General features: G+C 44.0%; 1 protein-coding gene across 2 annotated transcripts in view; it reads left to right on the forward strand.

Moving 5' to 3' along the window:
- HAVCR2 (hepatitis A virus cellular receptor 2) overlaps positions 1–13144 on the forward strand; it is a 22013-nt gene extending 8869 nt beyond the window's left edge. For both annotated transcript variants that reach the window (XM_026454428.1, XM_026454427.1), the window contains 4 exons: positions 1856–1899; positions 5578–5704; positions 10007–10043; positions 11690–13144. In XM_026454428.1, coding sequence (XP_026310213.1) covers positions 1856–1899; positions 5578–5704; positions 10007–10043; positions 11690–11882 — 401 coding nt within the window. In that variant the 3' untranslated portion in view covers positions 11883–13144. The remainder of the gene's footprint in view (positions 1–1855; positions 1900–5577; positions 5705–10006; positions 10044–11689) is intronic.
- The last annotated feature ends 1793 nt before the right edge of the window (positions 13145–14937 follow it).

The following is a 14937-nucleotide window of genomic DNA, read 5'->3' on the forward strand; positions in this document are numbered from 1 at the left end:
GCTAGTTTTTTGTATTTTTTAGTAGAGATGGGGTTTCACCGTGTTAGCCAGGATGGTCTCGATCTCCTGACCTCGTGATCCGCCCGTCTCGGCCTCCCAAAGTGCTGGGATTACAGGCTTGAGCCACCGCACCTGGCCCGACGCCATGCCTTTATAATATTTAAACTATAGTTTGTTAAACCAGCATTTAGTCAAACCCTTTATATACATTAAAGGGTTCCGACTTTAAGGCTTCCAGAAGGTGACTGTGACATTTAAGAAGTTTCAACATCTCTGACTCAGCCATAAAAATGAGTAAGCATGCTTAATTTCCCAAAAGCTGGCAAGGTACTTAACAAATGAACAGGAAGAAAAGATGGTGAGTAGGTGGCTGGGCAATGTGACCCTCTTCATAATGACAGCACTGAGGTAAAGGCTGGTGAAGGCAGGATAATTAAGAATGTGCATTTAAAGCTATGCAGACTTAAATTGGAAGGCCATTTTGTCATTTGCTAAGTTGTGTGACCTTGGGTTAGTCACTTCACTTCCCTGATTTTCAGTTTCTTCATCTGTGCAATGGGACTAACAGTCTCTACTTTAGTAGAGTAGTTCTAAAGTAAGTGCTTCTAAGTATCTCTAAGATGAGCTCCTTCACTGAAAGAGTTTAGCACAAGGCCTGGTTCCTATTACGTTGTGGCCACAGTGATTATTTTCATTTGTAGGCAACCCTGTCTCCCTTCTCATGAGTAAATGCAAAACTTATTTAAGAAAATGAAGGTTGGGCACGGTAGCTCACGGCACGGTAGCTCACGCCTGTAATCCCAGCACTTTGGGAGGCCAAGGCAGGCAGATCACTTGAGGTCAGGAGTTCGAGACCAGCCTGGTCAACATGGTGAAACCCCGTCTCTACTAAAAATACAAAAATTAGCTGGGTATGGTGGTGCACCCCTGTAGTCCCAGCTACTCGGGAGGCTGAGGCAGGAGAATCGCTTGAACTTGGGAGGCGGAGGTTGCAGTGAGCCGAGATCATGCTACTGTACTCCAGCCTGGGTGACAGAGTGAGACTCTGTCTTGCCAAAAGAAAAAAAAAAAAAGAAAATGGAGGCTGCAGTGAGCTGAGATTGTGCCACTGCACTCCAGCCTGGGCAACTGAGTGAGACTGTCTCATAAAAAAGGAAGTGAATTTTAGTTGTCTTTAAAAATCTAATTAGAATATAATGCCTGAGGCCAAGCCTGGTGGTTCACACCTGTAATCCCAGCACTTTGGGAGGCTGAGGTGGGCAGATCACCTGAGGTCAGGAATTCACAACCAGCCTGGCCAACATGGTCTTGTCTCTACTTAAAATACAAAAATTAGCTGGGCATGGTGGTGCATGCATGTAGTCCCAGCTACTTGTGAGGCTGAGAGATTAGAATTGCTTTAACCAGGGAGGCAGAAGTTGCAGCGGGCTGAGATCATGTCACTGCACTCCAGCCTGGGTGACAGAGTGAAACTCTGTCTCTAAATAAATAAATAAATAAATAATGCCTGAGTGTTATGAATATTGCTGGATTTTTGTAGAACTCATTAGGGTCTTGTGAAAAAAAAAAACAAAGCACATATTTAAGTAGGACTTCTTGGCAGAATTCTCTATTTCATAAAATAGTAGGATTCATTGTCTAGATGAAAAAATATGGCCATCCTAAATTTGATTCCTGGGTGTTCAGTAAATTTTGTTGGTCTCTCCATTAATTATTATGACAAATATGGAGTAGAATTCATTTCAAATAGGATTATAGGCATCATTAAGATTTTTTAAAAAGTTAAATAAAAGAAAACGTTCTTAACTATTCTATTGGCTATTTTTCCTCTTTCTCTTTCTCTCTCTTTTTATAGCAGAGACACAGACACTGGGGAGCCTCCCTGATATAAATCTGACAGTAAGTAACTTTTTTTGTGAGCCATGTTGTGCTCAACTTGGATGGGAAAAGTATGGCTGTAGACTTTCTTCATGCCCACCTTGTCCTTGAGGTAAAAAGCCTGAAGTTCCCTTAGCTTCAGATTCCTCGGCTGTAACATGTTGATGTTCTAACCTCATAGCCCTGTTGTAATGAAGGACTGAGTTTTTTTTTAAAATGAGAACCAGCTTGAAAACCACGAAGAAGATTTATTCTTCAGTTTCACAACTGTCTACCCTGTGGAAGGTTCAGAGATTCTTCATCTCCCTAGAATACCATTCTTCTTGCTTCCATCACAACCCTAATGGGAAAGAGTATTTAAATTTACCTCTTTATATTTGACAAGACACCAATCAGAAATATTCAAAGCCATAAGTTTTTTTTGAGACAGAGTTTTGTTCTTATTGCCCAGGCTGGAGTGCAGTGGTGTGATCTTGGCTCACCTCAACCTCTGCCTCCCGGGTTCAAGCGATTCTCCTGCCTCAACCTTCCGAGTAGCTGGGATTATAGGATATGCGCCACCACACCCGGCTAATTTTGTATTTTTATTTTAATTATTTTTTTGAGATGGAGTTTCGCTCCTGTTGCCCAGGCTGGAGTTCAATGGTGTGATCTCAGCTCACTGCAACCTCCACCTCCCAGGTTCAAGCGATTCTCCTGCTTAAGCCTCCTGAGTAGCTGGAATTACAGGCGCCCACCACCACACCCAGCTAATTTTTGTATTTTTAGTAGAGACGGGGTTTCACCACTTTGGGCAGGCTGGTCTTGAACTCCTGACCTCAGGTGATCTGCCCTCCTCGGCTTCCCAAAGTGCTGGGATTACAGGCATGAGCCATGGCGCCCAGCCAATTTTCTGTATTTAACTATAAATAAAACCATACCTTAATTAACCTCAATTTTACTGTCCCTGCTACCTTCTTAGAATAAAAGAAAAACTGGCCGGGTGCAGTGGCTCACGCGGTAATCCCAGCACTTTGGGACACCGAGGATGGTGGATCACCTGAGGTCAGGAGTTTGAGACCAGCCTGGCCAACATGGTGAAACCCCATCTCTACTAAAAATACAAAAAATTAGCCAGGTGTGGTGGTGTGTGCCTGTGTAGTACTAGCTACTTGGGAGGCTGAGGCAGGAGAATCGTTTGAACCCAGGAGGTAGAGGTTGCAGTGAGCTGAGGTCGCGCCTCTGCACACCAGCCTGTGCAACAAGGGTGAAACTCAGTCATGAAAGAAAAACCACTAGAAAGCAAACTTGCGGCCGGGCGCGGTGGCTCAAGCCTGTAATCCCAGCACTTTGGGAGGTCGAGACGGGTGGATCACGATGTCAGGAGATCGAGACCATCCTGGCTAACATGGTGAAACCCCGTCTCTACTAAAAATACAAAAAAAAAAAAAAAAAACCTAGCCGGGCGAGGTGGCGGGCGCCTGTAGTCCCAGCTACTCCGGAGGCTGAGGCAGGAGAATGGCGTAAAACCCGGGAGGTGGAGCTTGCAGTGAGCTGAGATCGGGCCACTGCACTCCAGCCCGGGCGACAGAGCAAGACTCCATCTCAAAAAAAAAAAAAAAAAAGAAAAAGAAAGCAAACTTGCAGCAATGACTTAAAAATTCTTTGAGGAGGCTGGGCACAGTAATTTACACCTGTAATCCCAGCACTTTAGGAGGCCAAGGTGGAAGGATTGCTTGAGACCAGGAGTTTGAGACCAGCCTGGGCCACATAGTGACACTGTCTCTACAAAAAATATTTTTAAAAAACTGGCCAGGCGTGGTGCCACATACCTGTAGTTCCAGCTACTTGGGAGGCTGAGGCAGGAGGATCACTTGAGCCCAGGAGGTTGAGGCTACGATGAGCAATGAGCTGTGATCATGCCACTGCACTCCATCCTAGGTGACAGGGTAAGACCTTGTCTCCAAAAAAAAAAAAAAAAAAAAATTACTTGAGGACATATCCAGGAGTCCACATTTATTTGACTCAGTTTCTTGCTTGTGTATTCACAACTGATGCTCAGCATCTTGTATTTGCTCCTTCTCTCTTTGCAATCAAACAGTGCTTTTTAAGGACCTGTATGTGCCCACAATGCTTAATGCACAATATCTTACATATAGGACTCCTGTTATTGTAGGAGTAATGTGTATTGAATCAATGTGTAAATGTATGTAGAATAAATGGAAGATTTAACTTCCTTAAATTCATTGCTCTAAAAATGTTTATAATTATTTTGTGTGTGTGTGTGTTTATGTGTTTTGTATAAATGGGGTCTCAATATGTTGCCCAGGGTGCTCCCTAACTCCTGGCCTCAAGTGATCCTCACATCTCAGCTTCCCAAAGTGCTGGGATTATAGGTGTGGGCCTGGCCTATAATTATTGTTTGTTTGTTTGTTTATTTTTTGAGGTGGAGTTTTGCTTTTGTTGCCCAGGCTGGAGTGCAATGGCGCCATCTTGGCTGCAACCTCCACCTCCAAGGTTCAAGCAAATCTCCTGCCTCATCCTCCCTAGTAGCTGGGATTACAGGCACCCACCACCACACCTGGCTAATTTTTGTATTTTTAGTAGAGATAGGGTTTCACCATGTTGGCCAGCCTGGTCTTGAGCTCCTGACCTCGTGATCTGCCCGCCTTGGCCTCCCAAAGTGCTGGGATTACAGGCGTGACCTACTGCGCCCCGCCTAATCATAGTTTTTAAAGAGAAAAAGAGAGAACATAGACTGAAATTTTAGAAACAGGATTTATTTTGTGTGACTATCAGTTATCAGAAAATCAAGTTAACTAGAGCAATAGCAATAATGACTACCACTGATTGAACATTTGTTATGTACCAGGCCCTGTAATAAGCATTTTATATTTTCTGTCACTTAATTTTCCTGATAACTCTACAGGGTTACTCGGCCCTTAGTGGCAGAGCTGGGATTTGTTTTTTTGTTTTGTTTTTTTTTTTTGAGATGGAGTCTTGCTCTGTTGCCTAGGCTGGCATGCAGGGGCATGATCTCAACTCTCTCTAATCTCTACCTCCTGGGTTTAAGTGATTCTCCTGCCTCAGCCTCCCCAGTGGCTAGGATTACAGGCATGTGTCACCATGCCTGGCTAAGTTTTGTACTTTTAGTAGAGACTGGGTTTCACCATGTTGTCCAGTCTGGTCTCAAACTCCTGATGTCAGGTGATCCGCCTGCCTTGGCCTCCCAAAGTGCTGGGATTACAGACGTGAGCCACTGTGCCCGGCCTCAGAACTGGGATTTGAATGCAGGACCATCTGTCTGTAAAGTCTTGGCTATTGAATCACTGTCTTTTTGTGAAAAATAGAGGTTTCACAGCAAGACACCAAATGTAAACTACTCTAAAACTCTCTGGGGAATCTTAGGAGGTCTTGAACCAACAAGACTTCACTCTAAAACCAATTTTTGCAGGGGCAGGGGAAGGGTCTTAAGAGCTACTTCTCCACCCACAGCACAGAAGGGCACATTTTGTTTCCTTGCTAACTCCAAAGGTTAAGCGAGTCTCTTTCTTGGGTTGGCTTAAGTGTTGGCTACAAGGTGACAGATGAAAGGTGATTTCAAGGACTCTGCCATCCTGTGATGTTGTAAAAGGGATGGTCCAATTCACAAATCATGAGACTGAGTACACAAGCGATTTCTAGCTATTTTCTGCTTAAATCCTGTTTGTGTTTGCATAGCAAATATCCACATTGACCAATGAGTTACGGGACTCTGGAGCAACCATCAGAACAGTCATCTACATCGCAGCAGGGATCTCTGCTGGGCTGGCTCTGGCTCTTATCTTTGGCGCTTTAATTTTCAAATGTAAGTGTTTTTGTTTCTCTCTCCTTCTGATAACAGATTTTTAAATGAGAACCAGTAAAACCTAGATAGAAATGCAAATTCATGTTTATACCCAAAGGTGATTAGACTAAATACCCTTTTGTCCATCCAAATCCTAACAATAATGGCTAATTTTAATTTAATATTTATTGTGTGCCAGGCAGGCACTGCGTTAAATGTTTTACATACATTTTGTCATCATTACTGTCTAGTGAGGTAAGGAATAGTGCCATCCCATTTTACAGTGGAGGGAAGTCGAGCTTAGAGTAAGCTGCCTTCCCAAGGTTTCAACATCAGTACCTGGCAGAACCGAATTCAAATCCAGGCAGGCTGATTCCAGTAAACCAATTTCTTTAATTCATGAATATGCTAGGTTTATTAGGAAACACAACAGCGAAAAACACTCCCTTCTGTGCACTTTTCTGTTACTGGTTTCTCAGGCATACCTCTTTGGGAGTAGATTGCAAGTCCGTTTAACACTGGGTCATGACTGGGGTTACAGAATGTTTTCCTCCATCAAGGTACTTAGCACATAGCTTTTTCTAAGTTACTTGTCCTTAAAAAAAAAACCCACAAAAACAGAAAAAAAAGAACAACAAAAAAAAACAGGCCCTGCGTGGTGGCTCACGCCTGTAATCCTAGCACTTTGGGAGACTGAGGCAGGTGGATCATTTGAGGTCAGGAGTTCGAGACCAGCTTGGCCAACATAGTGAGACCCCCATCTCTACTAAAAGTACAAAATTAGCTGGGTGTGGTGGTGCATGCCTGTAATCCCAGCTACTCGGGAGGCTGAGGCAGGGGAATCACTTGAACCTGGCAGGTAGAGGTTGCAGTGAGCTCAGCTCATGCCACTGCATGCCAGCCTGGGCGACAGAGTGAGACTGTGTCTTAAAAAAAATAGTAATAAAATATAAATAAATAAGCAAATAAATAAATAAATAAATGCAATGGCCGGGTGCAGTGACTCATGCCCATAATTTCAACACTTTCGGAGGCTGAGGTGAGAGGATCAGTTAAGCCCAGGTGTTTGAGACCAAGATCAGCATGGGCAGCAAAGCAGGCTGCTGCCTGTACAAAGTAATAATAATAATAATGAGGTGAGTATGGTGGCACACACCTGTAGTCCATTTACTCAGGATGCTGAGGTGGGAGGATCACTTGAGCCCAGGAGGCTGCAGTGAGCTGTGATTGCATCTTTGCAGTCCAGCCTGGGCCACAGAGTGAGACAGTCTCCAAAAAAAGAAAAAAGTGTGTCCAAGTTGATGAATTTTGATGAAGAATTACAGTAGGAAGCCATCACCACAATCAAGATCTAAATAATACTTCCATTACCCCCAAAACCTCGCACACTTTTCTTTCTTTCTTTCTTTTTTTTTTCTTTTTTGAGATGGAGGCTGGAGTGCAGTGGTGCGATCTCAGCTCACTGCAACCTCCGCCTCCCGGGTTCAAGTGTTTCTCCTGACTCAGCTTCCAGAGTAGCTGCGACAACAGGTGCGTACCACCAGGCCCCAGAGTGTAATACAACATAGCAGCCTTTCTTACTAATACGCAAACAGGGATTGTCTGTGTGGAGTGAGCAATCACCTCAGACTGGCTTAAGACTAAAGGGTGTTCCTAAGATATGTGAGACTTCTAGAGCTAAAACTGGAACAGTCCAAGAAAAACAGGGATGAGTTGGTCACCCCACTAACTGTGGACTGAAGCTGCTAAGTGCTTTATGTGCATTAAATTCTCGTAACTACCCTATGTTTCTAATGGAGAATCAGCATGCTAAAAGGTTAGGTCACTTGCCTGCATTACACAGTTAATTGATAGATATAGGATTTGAAACCAGGACTGTCCTGCTCCTCACCATTATGGTTTCTGCCACTCTCGTGGCCCAGGCTGGAGTGTAATGGTGCAATCTTGACTCACTGCAACCTCCACCTCCTGGGTTCAAGTGATTCTTCCACCTCAGCCTCCTGAGTAGCTGGAATTTCAGGCATGCACCACCACGCCTGGCTAATTTTGTATTTTTAGTAGATGGGGGTTTCACCATGTTGGCCAGGTTGGTCTCAAATTCTTGACCTCAGGTGATCCACCCACCTTGGCCTCCCAAAGTGCTGGGATTATAGGTGTGAGCCACCGTTCCCAGCCTGATAACCTTTATCTTTATTATAGTCAACTTTTTAAGTTGATCACTCATTCTAGAAAGTCTTCCTTCTCTTGGCTTCTGAAATGACATTCTCCTATTTGATCCATTGCTTTTCAGTTCTTGTGCCTGATCCTTAGATGTTGAGATTCCTTAGGGCTGGGTATGGTGGTGGACACCTATAGTCCCAGCTACTCAGGAGCCTGAAGCAGGAGAATCACTTGAGCCCAGGAGTTTGAGGCTGTGAACTAGGATCTTGCTGTTGCATTCCAGCCTTGGTGACACAGGGAGACTCTGTCTCCAAGAAAAACAACAACAAAAGATTCCTGCAGTCTTCCTCCAACATATATCTAAAGTATTTTCATTATTCTGCATCTCTTTTGGCCATTACCTTACTCCAAGGCATCATTATCTCTACTTAATTTATCTTCTCATTTCTTTATTCCTCCTTCTAATCCAATATTAAAACCCAAATCAATATCTGAGCACAATGGCTCATGCCTATAATCCTAAGACTTTGGGAGGCCAAGACAGGAGAGTCACTTGAGGCCAGGAGTTTGAGACTAGCCTGGGTAACATATTGAGATTCACCCAGGCTACAGTTCAGTGGTACGATCCTGGCTCACTGCAACCTCTACTTCCCGAGTTCAAGTGACCCTCCTCCCTCCGCCTCCAAGTAGCTTGGACCACAGGCGTGTGCCAGCACACCTGGCTAGTTTTTATATTTTTAGTAGAGATGAGGTTTCGCCATGTTGCCCAGGCTGGTCTTGAACTCCCAAGCTCAAGAAGTCCGCCTGCCTTGCCTCCCAAAGTGTTAGGATCACAGGCATGAGCCACTGCATCTAGCCCAAAAACATTTTAAAAATTATCCAGCTGTGGTGGTGTGCACCTATATTCTAGCTATTCAGAAGCTGAGATGGGTAGATCCCTTGAGCCCAGGAGTTCAAAGTTGCAATCGGATATGATCTTGCCACTGCATTCCAGCCTGGCCAATAAAGCACGACCCTGTCTCCAAAAAAAAAAGAGAAAAAGAAAAATTTTCAGTTTCAAATATTTGAAACTGCATCCCCAGAAGACACTTTGAAAGAGATCATGAAAGACCTTGATCCAGAGGTACCCAGTAAGCCACACCTGAATTCCTGACCCACAACATGGAAATTATGAGATAACGAAGTTGTTTTCAGTGGCTAAAAGAAAACCAAAACAAATAAGGATCACATCTCTGCCCTTCAAGGAAATCTAAGTTTTCCTACAGGTCTTAGAATCAAATACAGATTCCTGATTATGGCTGGAAAGGTCTTGTGAGACCTAGCCCCAGCCTACCTTTCAGACCTTATCTTGGGCCCCTCCCTTAGTCCGGCCATGTTTTCAGTTTCAGGCACTCAGCAAGATCTTTACAGAGGGTTCTCTCGTCCTGGAATGCTCCTGGCTCTCTACTTGGCTGACTCATTTCAGAAGTGAGCTTAAAGGTCATCTCTGAGGGTCCTTCCCTGACCACCCTCTCTGTTATCTGTTTCAATATGATGTTGGTTTCCTTTATAATACATCATAATTTGAAATTATATTTTTTCCTATTTACTCTTTCCTTTTATTTTTGAGATGGAGTTTCGCTCTTGTTGCCCAGGCTGGAGTGCAATGGTGCAATCTTGGCTCACCGCAACCTCCGCCTCCCGGGTTCATGCGATTCTCCTGCCTCAGCCTCCCGAATAGCTGGGATTACAGGCATGGGCCACCACACCCGGCTAATTTTGTATTTTTAGTAGAGATGGGGCTTCTCCATGTTGGTCAGGCTGGTCTTGGGTCTGGGGTACTGTTTTCTTTTATTTCTTTGGTCTCCCACAGGAGAACGTAAGCTTCATGAAATTATGGCTCACAATTCACTTTTATGTTCCTGTGTTCCTCGTGCCAAGCAAACTGCCAGACACATAGTAGAAGCCTCATAATTGTTAAATAAGAAAAATGCAGCTTTATTATTATTTTCTAGCCAGTCCATATAATTATCTAAGGCACACATTGAGAGTTTCATTTAACTCAATCTAAGGTGAGACCAGATTTCCCTAAACAATGCATGCCTCCAGTGAGCCTATTGGATTTCTTGTCTCATTTATTTTATGAAGGCATTTTTATTGACTTTTCTTTCCCCCTTTATCTAGGGTATTCTCATAGCAAAGAGAAGACACAGAATTTAAGGTAAGAATAATGGAAAGGGGTTGGGGAAAGGTGAGAATCTTGGCAGTCCCTACTCTTAACATGTCTGGTCTTTACTCTAGAAGTCCTGTCCTGGGGCTTTGAGATCTGAGTTTATACTTCCTTTTTCCTCTAGGTCTAGTTTTATGAAGAGAAAATGTAACATACTGCTGTGTTTACTTCCTGATACCTTTAGCTTCTTTAGTTCTAAAGTTAAGGTATAGAATTTATCTCCCTAATAATACAACATGCTTATTCATCTCGATATTAATGGTTTTTCCAATGAACTGAAACATCAACGGATTGAGCTCTTATTATATCCAGGGTCTGGGCTGAACTTTGGCATTAGAGAAGTGAGCAAGACACCCAGTATCTGTTCTCAGCATTTCTGTAAACCAGCACAGGCATTTTCAACTTTGGTTTCCTATTAGAATCACCCGGGCACCGAAGTGTACTAATGCAGGGCCAACCCCAGAGCAACTGAGTCAGAATCTCTGGGGATGAAGCCTAAGCATAGGTAATGTACTAAAAGCTCTCCAGGTGATTCTAGTGAACAGTCAGGGCTAAGAACTGCTAGTCTATTACAGACTCCTGTCTTAACCTTCATTCCTGATTATGCACACACACACATCCATTTCAAATAGGTATGGCTTACGTAACTTACTAGATTTTAGACTTTTAGTGATGTTTGGCACATGAATGGGATGCAATATATCTGGATTACAAAAATGACTCTGGGCCAAGTGCTGTGGCTTACGCCTATAAGCCCAGGACTTTGGGAGGCTGAGGTGGGAGGATCACGTGAGCCCAGGAGTTTGAGACCAGCCTGGGCAACATAATGAGACCTCTTCTTTACAAAAAATAGAAAAATTAGGTGGAAAGGTTGCTGGAGCACAGGAGATGAAGGCTGCAATGAGCCATGATTGCGCCACTGCACTCCCACTTGGGTGACAAAGACCCAGCATCAAATAAAGCAAAACAAAAACTTCTGAACATTGAATGCTATCTAAAGCATTAATAATGTTTTTTTTTTTTTTTTTTGAGACAGGGTCTTGCTGTGTCACCCAGGCTGGAGTGCAGTAGCGTGATCTCTGCTTACTGTAACCTCTGCCTCCTGGGTTCAAGTGATTCTCTGCATCAGCCTCCCGAGTGGCTGGGATTACAGGTGCACGCCACCATGCTGGCTCATTTTTTGTATCTTTAGTAGAGGTGGGGTTTCACCATGTTGGCCAGGCTGGTCTCGAACTCCTGACCTCGTGATCCACCCACCTCAGCCTCCCAAAGTGCTAGGATTACAGGCGTGAGCCATGGTGCCAGGCCCATTTTGTAAAAATCTAAATGTGTACATAATTGCAGACATCTTGACACTTCACCTAAACTTCAGCCTGCAACTCCTAGAAATAAAGATATTCTCTGAGCTATCATAATGCTATTGTTATACCTAAGAAAATTAAAATTAATGGAAATTTTCTCAATTGTTTCCCCATAGTATTTTATTGCTGTTTCTTGGCTTTTCCCCTTGTTCAGCATCCAATCAAAGATCATGCACTGTATTTAGTTGCCGTCTCTTTGGGAAAGCCTATTCTCTTAACTCGATTCCGTGTTACCTGGGAAATGCTTAACTCAGCTTCAACACTTTATTTCTGCAGCCTCATCTCTTTGGCCAACATCCCTCCCTCAGGATTGGCAAATGCAGTAGCAGAGGGAATTCGCTCAGAAGAAAACATCTATACCATTGAGGAGGACGTATATGAAGTGGAGGAGCCCAATGAGTATTACTGCTATGTCAGCAGCGGGCAGCAACCCTCACAACCTTTGGGTTGTCGCTTTGCAATGCCATAGATCCAACCACCTTATTTTTGAGCTTTGTATTGTCTTTTTCAGAAACTATGGGCTGTGTCAGCTGACTGGTTTTGGAGGTTCTGTCCACTGCCATGGAGCAGAGTTTTCCCATTTTCAGAAGATAACGACTCACATGGGAATTGAACTGGGACCTGCCCTGAACTTAAACAGGCATGTCATTGCCTCTGTATTTAAACCAACAGAGTTACCCAACCCAGAGACTGTTAATTATGGATGTTAGAGCTCAAACGGGCTTTTATATACACTAGGAATTCTTCACGTGGGGTCTCTGGAGCTCCAGGAAATTCGGGCACATCTTATGTCCATGAAACTTCAGATAAACTAGGGAAAACTGGGTGCTGGGGTGAATGCATAGCTTTTTTGGCACAGAAAGTCTAAAGGGGCCACTGATTTTCAAAGAGATCTGTGATCCATTTTTTTTTTTTTTTTTTTTTGAGATGGAGTCTTGCTGTGTTGCCTGGGCTGGAGTGCGATGGCACAATCTCGGCTCACTGCAACCTCTACCTCCTGGGTTCAAGCAATTTTGCTGCCTCAGCCTCCCCAGTAGCTGGGATTACAGGCATGTACTACCACACCCAACTAATTTTTTGTATTTTTAGTAGAAACAGGGTTTCACCATGTTGGACAGGCTGGTCTCGAACTTCTGACCTCGTGATCCACCTGCCTCAGCCTCCCAAAGCACTGGGATTACAGGCGTGAGCCACTCTGGCCAGTGATCCTTAAAAGGTTAAGAGATGACTGGACCAGGTCTACCTTGATCTTGAAGATTCCCTCAGAATGTTGAGGTTTAGGCTTCTTTGAGCACTACCTGTCCAACTGTCAGTGCCAGTGCACAGCCCTTCTTTTTCCTCCCTTATGAAGACTGCCCTGCAGGGCTGAGATGTGGCAGGAGCTCCCGGGGAAAAAGGAAGTGCATTCAATTAGTGTGTATTGCCAAGTTCTACTTGTGCTCTTGAAAGAAAATATCTCTGACCAACTTCTGTATTCGTGGACCAAACTGAAGCTAAATTTTTCGCAGAAGAAGAAGCAGTGATTGGGACACAAATTCTGTTGTCTGGTGGAAAGAAGGCAAAGGCCTTCAGCAATCTGTACTGCTAGCGCCAGATCCTTTGATAGAGAGTGGTCCTTAAACTTAAATTTCAAGGTGGTAAAGACTTGGTCTGTCTTGCTTATTGTTGCTCCCAGTGCCTGGCACAATTGTGACACACAATTGGAACTTACTAAAAATTTTTTTTACTGTTTTTTGTTTGTTTGTTTTTTGAGATAGAATTTCACTCCGTCGCCCAGGCTGGAGTGCAGTGGCGTGATCTTCACTCACTGCAGCCTTGATCTCCTGGGTACAATTCATCCTTCTGCCTCAGCCTCCCTAGTAGCTGGGACTATAGCCATGTACCACCACGCCAGGCTAATTTGCACAGTTTTAGAAGAGACAAGGTTTCACCATGTTGGCTAGGCTGGTCTCAAATTCCTGGGCTCAAGCAATCCCCCCTGCCTCAGCTTCCCAAAGTGCTGAGATTTTAGATGTGAGCCACCATGCCCGGCCTAAATGTTTCTGGAGCAAAAAAATTAAATAATCAGAAAGGTAACTTTCTGGAAGACTTCCATTAGAGTGCTCAGACAGAGTGTGACTCTGCAAGTTCATTTCTTAGAGAACTCACAAATACCCGGAAGCTTCCATATTCACTCTTTGTTTTGAGACAGAGTCTCACTCTGTTGCCCAGGCTGGAGTGCAGTGGCACAAGCTCGGCTCACTGCAACCTGTGCCTCCTGGGTTCAAGAAATTCTCCTGCCTCAGCCTCCCGAGTTGTAGCTGGGACTACAGGCGTGCGCCACCACACCCAGGTAATTTTTGTATTTTTATTAGAGATGGGACTTCACTATGTTGGCCAGGCTGGTCTCAAATTCCTGAATGCGTGATGCTCCCGCCTCGACCTCCCAAAGTGCTGGGATTACAGTTGTGACCCACTGCACCCAGCCCCATATTAGCTCTCATCCAGGCCAAAGTGGCCTTTGTTTCTCAACATTGTTCAGCTCAGGCCTTTGTTGGGGTCTTACTCTCTTGTCTAGTTCCCTTTTTCTGCTGAGCCATCCTCAGCACATAGGAATGAATTAACAACGTGGGCCTATCACCGCCTAAAAACTGCTCCTCCCCAGGTGATGACTAAGCTGTGATTGTGTTGCATGCAGAAGATGTTGGCCAGCAAGGCTGTAGCCAGCCTGCTTGTTTCTAGAAGTCTTTCTGACAGTCTTGTGTGAATTAGAGCGTCGGGCTGCATCTAGATAGTTTTGGGAGGGACTGGCATTCTGTAGGGAGATAGGTAAGGGAGATCATTTTACAAAATTAATTATAGGGAGCAGCTCATACAGGCTAAAAAATTAATCTTAAGTGTCTTTTTAATTTTTTTGACATAGAGTCTTGCTCTGTCACCCAGGCTAGAGTGCAATGGTATAATCTCGGCTCACTGCAACCTCCACCTCCTGAGTTCAAGCGATTCTCCTACCTAAGCCTCCCGGATAGCTGGGATTACAGGTGAATATCACCACACTCACTTAATTTTTTGTATTTTTAGTAGAGATGGGGTTTACCCTGTTGGCCAGGCTGGTCTCGAAGTCCTGACCTCAGGTGATCCACTCGCCTCTGCCTCCCAAAGTGCTGGGATTACAGGCATGAGTTATTGTGCCCAGCCCATAAGTGTCTTCATGTCATGAAATTCTAGTGAGAAGAAACTTCAGGACACATTTGAAGCAGATCAATGGTACCCCTCAAAAGACATTCTTATCCTACCAAAATCTTTAAATAAGGGTGTGTGTACAAGGCCGATCATTGCAATGGTGTTGGTGGAGATTTTTACAATCAATAAGGGAATCATTGATTATAGTGTTATGTCAATACACTGGTGCAAGTAAAAAGAATTAGGTTGTTTTATCATTATGCTTTATTGCTAATTCAACAAATACTTATTAAGTGCTTACTATGTGCAAAGCACTATCTACTTCTTTTTTTTTTTTTTTTTCCTGTCAGATCAACTAGGAG

The sequence above is a fragment of the Piliocolobus tephrosceles genome, chromosome 4 (genome assembly GCF_002776525.5).
Source record: "Piliocolobus tephrosceles isolate RC106 chromosome 4, ASM277652v3, whole genome shotgun sequence".
NCBI lineage: Eukaryota > Metazoa > Chordata > Mammalia > Primates > Cercopithecidae > Piliocolobus > Piliocolobus tephrosceles.